The sequence below is a fragment of the Rhinolophus sinicus genome, chromosome 15 (assembly GCF_057876585.1).
Source record: "Rhinolophus sinicus isolate RSI-liver-muscle chromosome 15, RSI-T2T, whole genome shotgun sequence".
Taxonomy (NCBI): Eukaryota; Metazoa; Chordata; class Mammalia; order Chiroptera; family Rhinolophidae; genus Rhinolophus; species Rhinolophus sinicus.
The window spans coordinates 80614687-80631523 of record NC_142515.1 but is presented as its reverse complement, the minus strand read 5'-3'; the positions used below and the strand labels follow the sequence as shown (position 1 = coordinate 80631523).

The 16837-nt window shown below is 34.1% G+C and overlaps 1 protein-coding gene across 5 annotated transcripts in view; it reads left to right on the top strand.

Moving 5' to 3' along the window:
* The window catches only part of FSTL5 (follistatin like 5), a 639519-nt gene that overhangs the window by 102796 nt on the left and 519886 nt on the right, over positions 1 to 16837 (top strand). For 3 of the 5 annotated variants that reach the window (XM_074337776.2, XM_074337777.2, XM_074337779.2), the window contains one exon: positions 11929 to 11962. In XM_074337776.2, the coding sequence (XP_074193877.2) occupies positions 11929 to 11962 (34 nt within the window). The remainder of the gene's footprint in view (positions 1 to 11928; positions 11963 to 16837) is intronic. The other 2 variants (XM_074337780.2, XM_074337778.2) reach the window with 1 other exon arrangement.

The following is a 16837-nucleotide window of genomic DNA, read 5'->3' as shown; positions in this document are numbered from 1 at the left end:
AAGAATTAAAAATATTTCATTGCCTTATTAGAAACATATAACTTGAGAAATCTTATGTTATTGATTTTTGTTGCCTTCATTTGTGTCTGCTGTTTCTTTCTGGAATTTTATATATATGGCATATATGTGTGTGTGTGTGTGTGTGTGTGTGTGTGTGTGTGTGTGTGTATGTGTATAGTCACTTATCTTTTTAAATTTTACTCTATGCAAGTAGTTGTAATTTTTTTCCTATATCCTAATTGATATTCTATAAACTTTTAATTCTAGATTATTTATATATTGTGGAAAATATATTTTCACTATTCTGTTTACTCTTTCCTGCTTCCATGTTTAGGTTTCTGTATTTCTGTAATTCCTATTAATTTGAGGGCACTACTACTGAGAAGCCCCATACCATTTAGCTTCACTGATGTATTTTTAACTGTCTTTCCAGGATTCTTTGCCTTCATTCAGTATTGTACCTTACTAATTAATCTATTTCATTCATCCTGCTATTTAACTAATTCTCATATTCATTATTTCTACTATTATTATATTTTTCATGTTTGAAATTTCCATTTAGTTTTTCATTATGATTCGTTGTTTTCATTTCATTTGCTAAAATATATTCTGAAGTCTACTCATCTTGCTTGTTAAAAATTATAATTATTTCAGATGGTTTACGTTGTCCATTTTGTCTCTGAGTTCTTTTATAGTAATCATACTCTTGAGGTGCCTATTTGTTTTGATCTGCAAGGTCATTTTCCAATAAGAAGATCAGGTGTTCAAATTGGAACGGGCAGATAGTCAGGCACTGCTTCCTGTTAATCCTCATTTGATTCAAGAGAGGGTAAAAGAAGTGTTCACAGGGTTAATATCCTTAGACACCAAAGAACCACCCCTGATTTCCCAGTTGCTACAATTTTCTGTACTGAGAAGTTTACCTTTTAACCCTTTGAAAGAAGCAACATTGGGAAGGCATGTTGCCCTTAGATTGTAATTCATAAATCCTTGTTATTTTGAAATAGAGTAGATAGAGGAATACATGAGCAAGAATATGTAATCAGCCAGCTCACTGCACCTGATGGTTTGGGCTATGATAAGCTATCCTGCTTTGAGGTTTTTGCTACAGACATAATGTGTTACAGTGCCAATGGAAAGGGCACTTATAAGGCTTTTTTGGAGTTGGGTTGGCAGAGAAGAGCAAATCTCCAAAGATTTCTCTTAAATTAACCTCCAACCTCTTCTCATTGGCCTCCTACACCAATCATGACAATCTTTGATCTTCAATAGTTTATCACATTTTTTTTAATTGAGGAAGGGGTACAGGACTTTATTGGGGAACAGTGTTTACTTCCAGGACTTTTTTCCAAGTCAAGTTGTTGTCCTTTCAATTTTTTAGTTGTGGAGGGTGCCGTTCAGCTTCAAGTTGTTGTCCTTTCAGTCTTAGTTGTGGAGGGCACAGCTCAGCTCCAGGTCCAGTTGCTGTTTTCTAGTTTCAGGGGGCACAGCCCACCATCCCTTGCGGGAGTCAAACCAGCAACCTTGCAGTTGAGAGGACGTGCTCCAACCAACTGAGCCATCTGGGAGCTCAGCTGTGGCTTAGTTCAAGGTGCCATGTTCAATCTTAACTTCAGGCGGCGCTGCCCTCCATCCCTTGCGGGACTCGAGGAATTGAACTGGCAACCTTGTGGTTGAGATTGAGAGCCCACTGGCCCATGTGGGAATTGAAGCAGCAGCCTGCAGAGTTAGGAGTATGGAGCTCTAACCGCCTGAGCCACCGGGCCGGCCCCAGTTTATCGCATTTTTTACTATCGTCCCTCACTTGCAGATTTTCATCTTTCTTTTGTAGATTTTCCCAAAGAATTTGCAGGTAATATACGTTTTTTTTTGTTTGTTTGCTTTGTTTTGTTTTTATTTGTTTGATTTTTTCCCAATCCATTTCAAGGGTTTTAGTATTATGCCAACATCTTAGTTCTAACACTTCAGTTTGCACTGTCCCAAGATCTTTTGTCTGCCCTCCCTACATGGCATATGCTGAGCAAGACAGATATCCACTGTTTCAGGATAAGCTGACAGTTTAAATTTGCAGCTACCTCTTCCAATTTTGGACCATGTAACTCTGAGAGGTTGGCTTTTTCAGAATATCTCATAACTATCCTTCTGTTCTCTGTATATATGAGTTTGTTTTGTTTTTTGTTTATTTTGTTTTTTAGATCCATAGATAAGTGAGATCATAGGGTACTTGTCTTTCTCTGATTTATTTCATTTAGCATAATACCTCTAGGTATTATTGCAAATGGTAAGATTTCATTCTTTTTTATGACCGAGTAATATTCCATTATATATATATGTGCTACTTTCTTTTGTGTGTGCTTGTATTTTTTATTGTTAATTTAAAAAAATGTTATTAAAATATAGCTAACATAAAATATTATTTAGTTTCAGGTGTACACCATAGTTATTCAACATTTATGTACCTAAAGAAGTACTCACCACAAGTCCAGCAACCATCTGACACTATACCATGCTATCACAATATTATTGACTATTTTCCCTATGCTGTATATTACATTCCTAAGATTTATTTGTTTTATAGCTGGAAATTTGAACCTCTTATTTCCATTTACCTTTCCCCCCCCCTTTTTAATTTTTTAATGACAGTTGACATTCAGTATTATTTTATATTCATTTTAGGTGTACAGCATACTGGTTAGACAATTATATAATTTAAAAAGTGATCTCCCTGACTAGTCTAGTACCCACCTGGCATTATACATAGTTATTATTATATTATTGACTATATTCTCTATGTTTTACTTTATATCCCCATAACTATTTTGTTGCTACTAATTTATACTTCTTAATTCCTTCACCTTTTTCACCCTGCCCCAAGCCCCCTTCCCATCTGTCACCCTGATAAATCTAGTACCCATCTGACACCATACGTAGTTATTACAATATTATTAACTATATTCCTTATGCTATACCCTACCTGCATTCCCATGACTACAGTGTAACAACCAATTTGTACTTCTTAATCCCTTCCCCTTTTTCACTCACCCCCAACCTTCCTCCCATCTAGCAACCAACAAAATGTTCCTTGTATCTATAAGTTTGTTTCTGTTTTGTTTGCTTATTTTGTTCCTTAGATTCTACTTATCAGTTAAATCATATGACATTTATCTTTCTCTGTTTGACTCAGCACAACACTCTCCAGGTTTGTCCATGTTGTTGCAGAGGGCAAGATTTCTTCCTTTCTTATTTATTTATTTATTTATTTATTTATTTATTTATTTATTTATTTAATGGCTGGGTAACATTCCACTGTATATATGTACCACCTCTTTATCCATTCATCCATTCAGGGACACCCAGGTTGCCTTCATATCTTGGCTATTGTAAATAATGCTGCAATAAACATGTGAATTTACATGTCCTCCTCAAAGTAGCATTTTGGGTTCATTAGATAAATATCAGATGTGGGATTATTGGGTCCTTCTTTGTCTCTTGTTATAGCCTTTATTTTAAAGTCTATTTAGTCTGGTATAAGTATTGCTACTGCAACTTTTTTATTTGTTTGTTTTCATTTGCATGAAATATTTTTTCCCTTTTTTTTTTTTTACTTTCAGTCTCTGTGTCTTTCAGCATGAAGTGAGTATCTTATGGGCAGCATATGTAGGGGTCTTATTTTCTTATCCACTCAGCCACCCTATGTCTTTTGATTGGAGCATTTAATCCATTTACATTGAAAGTGATTGTTGACAGAGAAGTAGTTATTGTCATTTTTTATTCATGTTTTTGATATACACACACACACACACACATACATATATATCTACCCCCCCCCCCTCCATTTTAAATCAGTGCCTCTAAGATTTCTTATAATACTGGTTTGGTGGTGATGAACTCCTTTAGCCTTTTCTTGTCTGTTAAGCTCTATCTGTCCATCAATTCTAAATGACAGTTTTGCTGAGTAGAGTAATCTTGGTTTTAGTTCCTTGTTTTTCATCACTTTGAATACTCCCTGCAATCCCTTCTGGCCTGCAGAGTTTCTGTTTAGAAATCAGCTGATAATCTTATGGGAGCTCCCTTGTAGATAACTAACTGCTTTTCTCTTGCTGCTTTTAAGATTCTCTCTTTGTCTTTGCCCTTTGGTGTTTTAATTATGCTATGTCTTGGTTTTGGCCTGTTTGGGTTCATCTTGTTTGGGATTCTTTGCTTCCTGGGCTTATATTTTGATTTCCTTTGCCAAGTTAGGGAAATTTTTTGTCATTATTTCTTCACATAGATTTTTCAATTCCATGCTCTCTCCCTTCTCCTTCTGGTACCCCTATCATGTAAATGTCAGTACACTTGATGTTGCCCCAGAGGCCCCTTAAACTCTTCTCATTTTTTTGGATTCTTTTTTTCTTTTTTCTGTTCTGTTTGTGTGTTTTCTGCTACCTTATCTTCTAAATGACTTATTTGATCCTCTGCTTCATCTAATCTACTATTGATTTCTTGTAATGTATTCTTCATTTCAGTTATTGTATTCTTCATTTCTGACTGGTTCCTTTTTGTTTTCAATCTCCATTTTTATGTTTTCTAAATCTTTGTTGAAGTTCTCCCTGTCATTGAACATCCTTATAAACAGTGTTTGGAACTATGCATGGTAGATTGCTTGTCTCCATTTTTTCTAGTTCTTTTTCTGGAGCTTTGTTCTTTTTTGTTTTATTATTATATTTAGGAAATGTTTTTTTGTCTTCCCATTTTGGTTGCCTCTCCGTGTTTTTGCTTTTCTTTTTTTCTTTTTTTCTTTTTTTTTCTTTTTTCTCCTATATAGGGCTGCTATGCCTCCCACTCTTAGCAGAGTGGCCTTATGTAGTAGGTGTCCTGTGGGACCCAGTGGTCACCAGTCTCCCTGGTCACCAGAGCTACATGCTTTAGGTGTATCCTTTGTGTGGGATGTGTGTGCCCTCCTGTTGTAGTTGATACTTGACTGGTGTTTGTACATCAACGAGAGGGATTGACCCTCAGGCTGATGGGTTGTGAGGACTGGCTGTGTTTACAGTGGAGGAGCTGCGGTGCAGGGGCTGATCCTACAGAGCAGGGTTCACTTTAGTGGGGCTCTGGTGCCTGCCCAGTCTGTCCTTTGGATGTGTCATGCTTGGAGGTGGACGGTGATGCTCCAGCCCAGTCTGAAGCTGGACACTGAGCCTGGAAGCCTATGGGACTCCTGGGAGGGGAACTGCTACAGGCCAAGTTCAGCCTCAGTCTGTGCCCTGCCTGGGGCCACTGAGCATGAGCCACAAAGCAATCCTGAGGTGGTGGCCACCACCCCTGTTGTGCTTGGAGATACCTTGAGTGTCCAAGCCACACACTAAGGCTGACTATCACTAGTGCCAGGCTTAGGGCTGCTCAGCCAGAGGTATGGGACACATGGAAGTCAGATGCTGCTTGTTTGGGTTTTGTGAACCTTTGTGAGGTTTTAGGAAATTCCACAGCATGAACCAACACAGGCTGTTTGTATGCAAAAGCCACTGGAAATGGCTTGGGTGGGCCCAAATGTTGGATGGAGCAGGGTCTCAGAATCTCCAGGGTGGAGCCAGGTTGATGGAGACTTAAATATGGTAGCTGCCTGAAAAGGGGAGGGCTCAACAAAGAAACAATGGCTTCTGTCATTGCCTCCATCTGAGAGAAAGGTCCTCCAGCCCTTCCCTTCCAGCCAGACAATTCGGTTCCTTCCAGTATGCCCCTAGTGCCTTTTGAGCTGCTGCCCTAGTGCTGGGGCTCAGAGAGAGTGAGTCCTTCAATGAGTAAGTCCATGCATGAGCCCTTTAAGAGGAGCACCTGGGAATGCAGCCACTCTCCATCTTACTCAGCCACAATCTCCACTGGTTTTCACAGCCAGAACTTATGGGGACTTCTCTCCCTGGCATTGAAACTCCAGGCTGGGGAGCTTGTTGTGGGATTGGTACTCCTCCAGCGGGTACTTCCACAGCCAAGATATCCCTCCTGATTTGTTATGGTCACATGCAGGTGTGGGAACAGTCCATCCAGCATCTCTACCCCTACTACCAGCCTGGAGAATGCGTCTTCTGTATGTCTGAAGTTGTAGGGCTTTGGTGCAACTAGACTTCAGGTGCTTCTCAATGATGGTTGTTCTGTAGTTTAATTGTAATTATGATATGGTTGTGAGAGAAGGTAAGCATAGCATTTACCTACTTCTCCATTTTGACCCAAAATCGAGCTATGCTATTTAGTGGGCATACATTTTCTTCTGGAAATAGGAGAGAACTTTCTTGAATATATACTTATATAAACCTCATGTCCAAAAAGTATATAGTTGAGCTATGCTTAACTATTCACAGTTCCTCACAAAAGATGAAATATTTTACCATTCTGTGCCTTTGTACATCTAATACACTTTTCCCCAGAAAATTATATCACCATCCTTTAATTCTTAGCTCAGTCAACATTTTCTCTGTGAATTCTGTGTTTGCCCCACACTTGGCATTGACAATTACTCCCCCTATTGTTGTTTCCACATCATCCTATAAATCCTTAATCATTGTTTGTAATTAATAATCATCAGTCTCTCCAAATAGAATGTGAACTTCTGAGATCAGAAGTTTATGTTATTAGTAGTTAATCCCAATCTCATAGCAGAGTGCTGGCCATGTACACTCTAAACAAACCTATATTCAAAGAATGAGTAGTTTAGTATATTGATACTTCATTAAAGTAGTAACAAGATATGAGAACATTAATGCCTTCCAATCATGTGTCAAATTTCTTCACACAAAAATTAGGTAAATGGATTAAGGATCTGAAAGCCAATTAGGATGTGTATTATAAGTTTAAAAAATGCAATCACCTCTATTATTTTTTAGAAAAAAATCAGATCATATTTCAAAAATTAAATAGGTATTTCCTTTAAATATTTTCAAATTTATGCTGGATATCTTTTACAATAGAATATTGTATACAATGCAAACTTAAAATTATTTTTTAGAAAGTTATTTATTATTGTCTTTGCTAATCTCATACTGTTTGAAAGGATCCATTTGCTCATTTTTACCATTGATATGGATTTCAAGGAGTCTATTTCTATAAGTAATAGAACACTTTGGGATTCTTCCAAGAAATGGTATAGTACAAAGTAAAACATGAATGTTTTGCTATTATTTATCTTTGGTACCTGGCCAAAATATATTTCTCATTTTAAGAGATCACTTTGTAAGAAAACCTTTTGAAGGAATCTTAAAACAGATATATTCCAAGAGTTTGGCATTCTGTTATTACAAACAAAAACTAAGATTTCGTAATATAAGACTTTTTTTTAAATACATCATGCTGATAGGGTAACAAATCATTCTGATCACTTAAGAGTTCTCACATAATTAATTAATCACAATTTTCTCCTTAACATTTTCTCATTTCAAACAGTTTGTAAAATAAAATTGTGAGAAATATATATTGTCAGGTGAATAATACAAAATTTTAGTCACAGTCACAGGAGAAAGTAATATATATATATAACATTACTTTCAAAATCCTAAATGATGTATATAGGTCTCTACTGACAAGATTCTAATACAAGTTTGGCAGTAAATGGAGTAGTTTATCCTTGTTTCCTTCTTCTTAAGTCTGTTCCTATTCTTCTCCATAGATTAAATTACTAATATATCTTCTTTAAGTATATTTTTTCTTAAACATTTCTAGTTTATAGAATATTTAAGGATATTTTCATTGGTAATTTATAAGTGCATATAATTATATAAATAGATAATTGGATTATAGAAACAAAATATAATATCAGAGTGTGTTAGGCCTATGTGGGAATAGTTAAAATAAAGTTAAGATCAGTATCACTACAAATTTATGATGGCAAAACTCAGTTAGGATTTTCTAAGTTAGGACAATGCCAAGATGTTCTAGTCACCTACACTCACAAAAAACAGTTCATTTAAATTTATTCTATCTCCTCAGATTTCTAACAAACCATACTACTCCGCCACTCAACACTATTTTTCTATGACATAAAGGAAATAAATCACAGATTGAACATGTTTAATATATCATATCAAACCTAAAACTGACTGTATTAATGACCACACCTTCCTGTGAGCACCTGTTATACGAGAGGAACTGGTTCTTCTATCTGAGTTTTGCCCCCATTTATATTCTGTATCATTGAATATACCATTTTGATACCCTTATAAAATAAGTCATATCATCTCTCCATTGTATCTTAATCCTCTCCATTTCTACTATGCATGTATCTCCTATCATTTAGACATTCTCTATTCTCAGTGATAAAAATAATATATTCTAAAACTAAACAAAGTATAACAAAAAGACAAATGAACAACAACCGCAAAAACACAATACTTCTATGGACTTCACTTTGCTTTTCAGCTACATATCACCCCATGTCTTTCTTTCCTAGTTATGTTTCTCTGATTCTATATTTCTATACATTTCTCAATCTCCCTGTTCTTCCTTGAATAACTTCAATGTTACTTCCAAGCCCATAACACCACCAAAAATGTGTTTTCTTTGAAGTTAATGATTCTATTTCAATGTATCTAATGGGCATTATCTTAAATGTAATTGTACTTGACCTGTCAGAAGAATTCTATAATATTGAAAATTTCTCTCCTTTGATTTTATGATTCCATCCACTCTTGGTTTTCTCCCATAATTTGTCCTTCCATTTGCTTATTTGACTAATTCAACACTATATTTTTTTCTTATATTATTTCCAATACCAAGTTCTAGATCATTTGACACTCCTATATGTATCCAGATTCAATACTGATGATTTATACATAGCCTGGTTGATTTCTAAGTTGATGCATCTTATTGAGCTATCTCCCATGAGTTCCAGACATTTTAATTATTTTCCCACTTTGCATCCTCAGAATGATACTCAAAGTTAAGTCAAAGTCAAATATCAAACCCTTGAACATTTCATGCTCTTTAGCTCTTAAGAGACACAGTAGACAGAGTTTACTTTAAGTAAATGACTAGAAGGATGAAGAGATAAAGAAGATGAGGAATATGAGAAAGATGGCTGAAGAAGGGAAGATCAGAAGTTCAGTTCTGGACATAACAAGTAGAGATGTCAAAAATACAACTGAATATGAGTCTGAAGTTCAAAGGTGAAGATTAGCTGGAGATATATATTTGGGAGTCCTTAGGAAAAGGGTGACACTAAAGTCCGGAAGACTGGATAAGGTCACCGTAGGAATGGTGTATGGAAGAAAGAAAAGGGTTCAATATCCAGGGAACAAATATTTGGAAATTGAGGATATGAGGAAGAATTAGTAAAGGGGATGGAACAGGAATGGCCAGACAGTAAGAGAAAAACTCAGAGTGGGACAGTACTAGAAGGCAAGTGAAAAGTGATAAAAACGTTTCTTTCTCAACCATCTTTGTCATTGCCGTCAGAGGTAACTCCATCCTAATTAATTAGATCTTTGAAATCACCCTGGTCTTTGCAATATCATATACTTGACATTTATTCTATCAGAAAATTTTGACAGCGGTAACTGGTATTTCAACTCCACTGCTACCACACTGTTCTATGCCATTATCACCTTCCATCTTGATTGTTACAATACCCTCTTTACTGGTCCCCCTAATTTTGCCCTTCCCCTGTTCAACCTATTCTCAATAGCCAGAATGAATCTATTTAAATATAATTCAGTTAATGTTATTCCTCCAAGAAAAAATTTTCAATATTTTAGCTCTCAGTGTAAAATCAAAGATCAAACAAATGCCTCAAGTACTAATCTATCTGCCCCCATTGCATTCCTGATTGCATTTGCTACTAAACACCCCTGACTCAGTCCAGTTCAATCACACTGGTCTCCTTGGTATTTTTTTAATCTTTATTAAATGTATTGGGGTGACATTGGTTAGTAAAATTATATATGTTTCAAGTGCACAATTTTATAAAACATCATCTGTATGTTGCATTGTGAGTTCACCACCCGAGTTAGTTCTCCTTCCATCACCACATGTTTGATCCCCTTTACTCTCTTCTACCACCCCTTCCCCTGGTAAACACTAAACTGTTGTCTGTGTGTATGATTGTTTTATTTGTTTTTTGGTTTGTCTTGTTCATTTGTTGCTTTCAGTTTTATGTGCCACGTATGAGTAGTCATATGATTCTCGACTTTTTCTGTAAATGGACTGAACTTGTAAATAAAAAGTGACAGAGCAGCAGACTGGACCAAAAAAAGAACAAAACCCAACCATATGCTGCCTTCAAGAGACACATCTCAGCTATAAGGACAGATACAGACTCAAAGTGAAAGGGTGGAAAAGGATAGTCCAAGCAAATGGCCTCCTTGGTATTTTTGACATTGCCCAAAACTCTTGAACCTCAGGAAAGTTGCAATTGTTTTTCTCTCGTAGAACATATTTTCCCCAGATATAGGCTGGGATCATCCTCTCATCTCATTCAGAATTTTATTCAAAAATCATTGTAAACATAGGTTTCCAATGAAAATAAGTCCTGTTTTCTAAATAGGACTTATTATCATGAATATAGTACATTCCATAAGGGCATGATTTTTGTTGTTGTTGTTCATCCCTTACAGCCTCAATAAGTGGAGCAGTGTTTGTCACATAAAAGTAATCTACACATTTTTTTTGAAAGAATAAATGACTAAGTGAATGACAAAAGAAAAAGAGAAAATTATTTTTCACTAACAAACACCTCTGAAAAATGTAAGCCTGCTTGTCCCCTAATATTGAAAATATACGTGTTTTTGAAATAAATAATTTACATTTAAATTTTAGTTTAAATGAACAACAGATACTCTAAATTAAAAATAAACTAGAACTGCAATAATCAATTAATTAACACAGGATAGTACAGAATTCAAACACAAATCCTGGATAAGTTAGGATGACAATTACAACACAAAGTGTTAAAATCTAATAGAATCATACAGTGGATTAGCTGGTTGAATAAATATACATTTATCAATCTTCAATTTTATTCTCAAACTCTCTGGAATTAATACTCTCAGCAAAATAAATTCTTTAAATTTTTCATATTTTTTACTATGTTTATAACTTTTATCAAAAGTTATTGGCATTAACACAATTCTTCAGTTCAGTGTATATACATATACACACACTGAACTGAAGAATGAATATATATATATATATATATATATATATATATATATATATATATATATATATCACTTTTTATTAGAAACATATTTCAAAATTATTTTTTTATGTGAGACCCTGAAACTTTTAGAGTAAACTGTGCTTGAATACTAACTGAAAAGTCATAGAGTGCACAATTTCTACTTAAAAACTAGAAAGTAAGTTAATTCTTTTGGGGTTGTCTGGTAACTAATATGGTGTATGTCAAATTGAAGGACAGGTCTGACTGAAGCAGCCTTAGTATAAATAATAGAATTGTTGCCAACTTTAGCCTTAGAGAAGTGAGGATAGGGACCAATTCTAAGTTAAGATGAAGGAATGACAGTTGAAACGTCTTTTGTGTTCTTTTAGTGAATTCTCCACTGTTTTCTCTTAATCTTTTCCCTCACCAACAACTTATGACTAATGTAGAAATGCTGAAAGCAAATTCTGAAGACATTATTCATAATCAGTTTGAATTAAATGGAAAGGCCTAAGGCATTTGAGAGGCATGGCAATTTATTATTTATTAAACATTTTGTTCATTTATTTATAAATTCATATTCATATAATATATTGGTTTCTGAGAGCAAATTTATGTCCACTAAGAATGATTATGACTCTAATAAAAGATTTGACATACATATTTGTTAAGGTGAGAATTGTGTTACAATGACTCCTGGGTGTATAGCCAACAAAACATTTAGACAAGTCTTGAGTTATAGTGATACTTGATATCAGGCTGTTGATCATATACTTACAGATTTTGATCTATTTCTGTTTTAATTCCAGCAGGAAAAAAGTCAAGAAAGTTCAAGAATCAAAGGTAAGGAATGACTGTTTTAAGATTATAATCTCATAAATTTATGTAAGTATAGGGGAAGAATGAGAAAAAAGTTTGATGCTATTTTGAAAATGTAGTTACACGTGAGAAAACAGTGAGAATTAAAAATCTTCAATGTGATTTTAAAGCCATTGTGGGCCCTCTGGGGATTCTCTATTGAAATTTCCTTTCTTCATATAATGCTTTTGGAAATCTTAACACGATTTTCTCTTCAGTCCTCTGACTTGATTTTGTGGAATTCCTGTGTCACGCATTGTCCATAAGAGTTAGTGTTCTGTTGCATCTATGACTCAGGAGATGAACTTGTTCAAAACATACCTCACAGAGAACAAATTATTTAGTCACTGCTATCTCATTTTATTTTCTATGAAAAAGCAAGAAAATATTTATTTGCTTATTAAAAATTGGTGATAGATTTTAGTGTGGCATAGTCAACTCTAGTCAGACATAGGGAGACGTTTTCCCCATAAATACGTTCTTAAGTTTTCATATTTGCTCATTGACATAATAAATTACTCTAGAGAGATTGTAATCTTTCACCAAAAAGTTTCCATTCTCTTGTGCTTCTGCTGATCATAACAATGGCATTTCACACATTTTTCCTGAGTTAACCCCTCCATTCGGGTGCTGGTCCTATTTACTCTACATTTTGACATTCTCACCCACCGATCCCTTCCTGAAGGTGTCCAAGTCCCAAGCCCGTGTATGGAATGAAGTACAATTGTCTTCTCTTTTTCCATTCATTTGTATGTACAAAGAAAAGTTTATTCTTTTTTCGGAGTTCTACAAAAATACAACAAAAAGGAATAACTGTGTAGAAGTTACTAAATTTACATGTACACCTGGGATGATGAAAAAGCAGTTAAACTTCTAAGGGTCTCTAGAATTATGAAACCAATGTTGCTTACTTATAACAAGTCCATATATAATTTCCTCTGCACATTTCCCCACAACCAAATGACTTACATAGTACTCTTTTTTCTCCATGTTTGGTCATCTGTGTGTGTCTGTATTACTGAAGAATACTTTTTCTTATTTTGCTAGGTGTATTTTATTCAAATGAATTATGTCACATTGCCCTTTCAGGGATTCCCAAAGTATTGGTGTTCTTTTTCAGTAAATTAAACTATGGCTTGTTATTCTATATGCAAAATGATTATACTTATCCTCAAAACACTCATATTAACTTAAAGTTTTATGCTTGTGTTGCAAAAGGGAATTTCTATTCCAGTATGTGCTGGGTGCTGGGCACTTAAAGGATATAAGCATTGTAAGCATATTAAATGCACATATCTTCCTTCTCATGAAGGATCCCGGTGTTTCAGATTACTCTTAAATCATATTATAATTCTGTTATGGTCAAAACAAGTTTAGTGTAGCTTTCTTCTTGATGCTTTATTGCCTTGGGGTACATAAATCATGCCTTCTGACGTAGTAGAAATTATTTTCCAACTACTGTTTAAGAACATGTTTACTTTTATAATGAAATAAAATTTTCAAGATGATGCTTGTCACTCCTTTCACTGGTATTGGCTGACACATGGTTCAGAACTCTTACATTATCTACTGAATTGTAAGTAAATCAGAGATACATGGTTACCTTAGGACGCTTTGCCTACCTCTACTTAGAAACACTCTACATTTTTCTTGACTATTTATGGGAATCATTTTGAAATGTTTTGTTACTGGAAATTATGAATGGCCATTTAAAATATTTTTAAATGTTAATGATAAGAGAAAAAAATTAAAGCAATGAAAAGAAGCAATGAAAAAATTTGAAAATCAAATGATGTGCATTTCTCGGTAACTAATTATTGAAATGTGAGCTATGTCCTCACTTGATGTTAGTAAATGACTCTCAGCTAGGAATTCTGTGGACTTTCTGACTAACTGGTAATCGCATTTGCCAGATCATGTTTATTACATTGTCAGGAATGAAAGCAGAGGAAGTCGTTAATCTTCTTATTTCCTGCATTCTGTGCCTATTTCTGTTTATGATAACAATCCCAACCTCATGATACAAGTGACCTGAAACTACATTAACATGCAAAGCACTCCAATGAAAAACAATACCTCTTTACTCTGTGTGTGTGTGTGTGTGTGTGTGTGTGTGTGTGTGTGTGTGTGTGTATGAATGTTTGGAAACTTGCAATTCTATCTCCCATTGATTAATTATTTGACATTCACACTTGCTCATATTCTAATATTTTTGAAATACCATAAAAATCCATGTTTTATATATTCTGAAATTATATTTATATGGAAGTCAACTGACAAAATGGATTTTGGCTCAATAGTTAATATGCTATTGGATTCTCAATTGATTTTTGTGTTTAGATTGCCCATTGTTAAATGAGTTAGAGCCTAATCTATTTCACACACAATTTTGAGTTTTAAGTTGTTTAAGATATCCTTCCTTAAAGTTGCATTGAAGATTATAGCAGGGAAATGAAGGCACTCCTACAGTTTTGAAAGGATTGTCAACTGTTCAGGAAGCCATATTTCACACTGTTCTTCAGTGACATTACATATATGTTGAAATAGAGTACATTATGTTTTTTTAAAATTCATTGAGAATTTTATAAATATTATTAGGAAACATTGTATTTGAAAAACAGTTATAAAGAACACAACAAATCAATCATTCTCTGCCAGTATTTCTCGGGAGTATTTTAATTTCTGATTGGTTTATGCATTTAAGTGTATCTCTCTAGAGTTCTCAATGATGAAACAATACATTTTTTGAGGAAATACCTTAAAAATTATGTCGACTTAGTTGAGGTTTTAGTTTTCCAAAATAATTTAAAATATTTACTAAAATAAGAAGGGTATCATTGTGGAAAGTTTGCATATCATTATGATGTAGCATGTTCTTGAATAACAATTTTATCCCCACTCTGTCAATAAAGTAATGTCCATTCAGCAGAATGGTTGGGTAGCTGCTTTTCATTCAGCAGATGCATTTATCCCACAATTCTCTCTTCTCTCTTTTCAAGCACATACTCTTGGCTCTTCCCCTTTAGAAGTGATGAAAATAAAGTACCTACCCCTTTCATTGCTAGTTACATATTTTTTAAGACTCTACAACTGGGGGACACTGAGGACGACAGTTAGTTTCCTGGTGGTCACTTACATGTTATGTTATTAACACCTATCTTTTGTTAAATGTCTAATAGATGCCAGGACTGTGCTGAGCTTTTCACATATATCATTTTAATATATATTATCTTATTTTAATACTTAAACACACATAATTAGATGAAATTTAGTATTCAAACATGCCAGCATTATAAAAAATCACATGCAAAGTAAATAATTCAGATCAATATTATCATTTTGTTCTATTTCAAATTTGGTCATATTTTATTTAACCAATTACTGATTGTGTATAGGTAAATGTAATATATTGTTATTAGCAATGCATTTTCCATTTTCATGGATGATATATATACACACATGCATATATATATATATACATATATGTATATATATACATATAAATTTATGCAAAATTAATATAAATTGTTACTTATGCATTATTTTCTTCAATGGTTACAAATATTTTTCCTACTGCCAATATATATATATATGAGCTGATTGTCCAGCTAGGTCTTATTTTCAGGAAAACAGGATATATATATATATATATGTATATATATATATATATCAGCTCTAATGCGTATTTTGGAGCAAAAATTAATAAATTAATATAAGACCTGGTATTATATTATATTATGTTATATTATATTATATTAGACTCAATCTTTATTATAGTAAAATAAGACCAGGTCTTATATTAATTTTTGCTCCAAAAGACTTGTTAGAGCTCTTTTTCCTGGCTAGGTCTTATTTTGGGGAAACACGGTATATACATATATATACACACACTGCTCAGTGCTTCTTAACTTTAAGAAAAAATATCGATAGTGATAAATATGGCATAGTAATGTTCTAAGGGAAATATGTAAGAATTGTGTCAGATTATTCAATAAATACTTGTGATCTTGGACAAGTGACAATTCTTCTATTGTGGCAAATATTAGCATAACATACGCTGTGATATTCAAAGGCCTTTATATATCTGAAATTCCAAGGCTTATAATTCTATATAGGTACTGGACAATGCTATTATTACAAACACTTATCCTTCAAAACTCTATAACCCTCAGTAGGTTCTACATGGTAAATATTATGTCATATACATTTGTGTATATGAAAAGGTAAACTGTATAATTTTTCTCCCTATATAGTACATGCATTCAAATATATATATATATATAGAACAATGTAGGAAAATATGTTAAGACCATGCCTAATCAAATTAAAAGTGTGTGATTGGGACAATAAATGCTACAGGCATAGTAGATTTGGGGGGATTATCACTTTGTGAGGGGTGTAAATGTATAACTGTTACATTGTTTTGTATACCTGACACAAAGAAACAAAAAGAGTTCTGGAGCCCGCAGTCTTTAAACACACATGCACACACACAAATGCACATACACATTATTTTCTACTAATTCTTCCATCATACTATCTGTCTGTCTATCTATCTATCTATCTATCTATCTATCTATCTATCTATCTATCTATCTATCATCTCTCTATCTCTCTATCTCTCTATCTATCTCATCTACAGCTATAAATATGTAAATATATCAAGCTGAAGCGGGCACTACTATGAGATTGGAATGCCAGACTCTTATTACTTTGGGTTGCCTGGTTATTCAGAGCTCTTTTCACTAGAATAATCGCACAGAGTTCCTGAGATTAGCTCACTTCTTCAAGGTCAAGTAGCTAGCTAGTCAAGAACAGTGAGTGATAGGTAAAGGAACTTCAAATTACTATTCCTAAAAG